The sequence below is a fragment of the Borostomias antarcticus genome, assembly GCF_949987555.1.
Source record: "Borostomias antarcticus genome assembly, chromosome: 7".
NCBI lineage: Eukaryota > Metazoa > Chordata > Actinopteri > Stomiiformes > Stomiidae > Borostomias > Borostomias antarcticus.
In genome coordinates this window covers 554,083-556,582 of record NC_140240.1, presented here as the reverse complement: position 1 = coordinate 556,582, position 2,500 = coordinate 554,083, and the positions used below count along the sequence as shown (strand labels likewise).

The 2,500-nt window shown below is 43.6% G+C and overlaps 1 protein-coding gene across 1 annotated transcript in view; it reads right to left on the bottom strand.

The window, feature by feature from the left end:
* The window catches only part of srgap2 (SLIT-ROBO Rho GTPase activating protein 2), a gene marked incomplete at its 5' end in the record, with an annotated part of 12,568 nt that overhangs the window by 1,947 nt on the left and 8,121 nt on the right, over positions 1 to 2,500 (bottom strand). The window contains 2 exons of the mRNA XM_084440925.1: positions 1 to 487; positions 614 to 724. The exon at positions 1 to 487 is cut by the window's left edge and continues 1,947 nt beyond it. Of these exons, the coding sequence (XP_084297051.1) occupies positions 1 to 487; positions 614 to 724 (598 nt within the window). The remainder of the gene's footprint in view (positions 488 to 613; positions 725 to 2,500) is intronic.

Sequence of the window (2,500 nt, the reverse complement as noted above, 5' to 3'; positions counted from 1 at the left end):
GCGGGGGCGGAGGGCTGGGCGGCACGCCGGAGGTCGGGGACCCCATGGCGGGACTACCTCCTCCTCCTCCTCCCTTGGGGAAGACCACGGGCTTGGGCCGGGTGGCCGGGGGCCGCGCCTCCCTGAAGGACGGCACGGAGGAGGAGAGGGGGGAGGAGGAGGAGAGCGAGGAGGGGGATGCGGCGCCGGAAGGCAGCGGGCTGCGGGGCTGGCTCTTGGAAGGGCGGAAGGAGGAGGGCACGTCGCTGGCGGACGAGGCGCTGCGCTGGAGGGGGTGGGCGTGGCCGGGCCCGCCCCCGTCGCGGTCGTCTCTCAGCAGACGGGAGTGGAGGGGGCTGGAGGGCTCCGAGGCCCCGCCCCCCCCGCCGCAGACGCCCTTCAGCTGCTCCAGCGTGTCCAGGACCACGTCGGGGGCGTGCGTGTGCTTGCTCTGTCTCTCGCGCTCACGCAGGTCACTCAGGGCGGAGGTCAGCGTCGCCTCCATGTCCTGGAACACAGGAGCACACAGTGAACACACACACACACACACACACACACAGTAACACACACACAGTAACACACACACACACAGTAACACACACACACACGCGCGCGGGCGAGTGATCCGGCCTACCTGAGAGCTGTGCTCCACCTGAGCCATGACCTCGGGGTCCAGGGGCCGGTGGTTGCTGAAGCTCTTGGAGCGCCCCGCTGTGGCGGCCTTGCGGAACTGCGGACTCTCCACCTTCACACACAAGACGACACAGGGATATTAATATACATCACAACACAGGGTTATTAACATGAATCACAACACAGGGATATTAATATACATCACAACACAGGGATATTAATATACATCACAACACAGGGATATTAACATGAATCACAACACAGGGATATTAATATACATCACAACACAGGGATATTAACATGAATCACAACACAGGGATATTAATATACATCACAACACAGGGTTATTAACATGAATCACAACACAGGGATATTAATATACATCACAACACAGGGGTATTAATATACATCACAACACAGGGATATTAACATGAATAACAACACAGGGATATTAATATACATCACAACACAGGGTTATTAATATACATCACAACACAGGGTTATTAATATACATCACAACACAGGGATATTAACATGAATAACAACACAGGGATATTAATATACATCACAACACAGGGTTATTAATATACATCACAACACAGGGGTATTAATATACATCACAACACAGGGATATTAATATACATCACAACACAGGGATATTAATATACATCACAACACAGGGGTATTAATATACATCACAACACAGGGATATTAATATACATCACAACACAGGGATATTAATATACATCACAACACAGGGGTATTAATATACATCACAACACAGGGATATTAATATACATCACAACACAGGGGTATTAATATACATCACAACACAGGGATATTAATATACATCACAACACAGGGGTATTAATATACATCACAACACAGGGATATTAATATACATCACAACACAGGGATATTAATATACATCACAACACAGGGGTATTAATATACATCACAACACAGGGATATTAATATACATCACAACACAGGGATATTAACATGAATCACAACACAGGGATATTAATATACATCACAACACAGGGATATTAACATGAATCACAACACAGGGATATTAACATGAATCACAACACAGGGATATTAACATGAATCACAACACAGGGATATAAATTTACATCACAACACAGGGATATTAATATACATCACAACACAGAGATATTAATATACATCACAACACAGGGATATTAACACACATCACAACACAGGGATATTAACATGAATCACAACACAGGGATATTAACATGAATCACAACACAGGGATATTAACATGAATCACAACACAGGGATATTAATATACATCACAACACAGGGGTATTAACATGAATCACAACACAGGGATATTAACATGAATCACAACACAGGGATATTAACATGAATCACAACACAGGGATATTAACTTGAATCACAACACAGGGATATTAACATACATCACAACACAGGGGTATTAATATACATCACAACACAGGGTTATTAATATACATCACAACACAGGGATATTAACATGAATCACAACACAGGGATATTAACATGAATCACAACACAGGGATATTAACATGAATCACAACACAGGGTTATTAATATACATCACAACACAGGGATATTAATATACATCACAACACAGGGATGTTAATATACATCACAACACAGGGATATTAATATACATCACAACACAGGGATATTAATATGAATCACAACACAGGGATATTAACATACATCACAACACAGGGATATTAATATGAATCACAACACAGGGATATTAATAACATCACAACACAGGGATATTAACATGAATCACAACACAGGGATATTAATATACATCACAACACAGGGATACTAACATAAATCAAATAAAGTGTTGTTGTTGTTA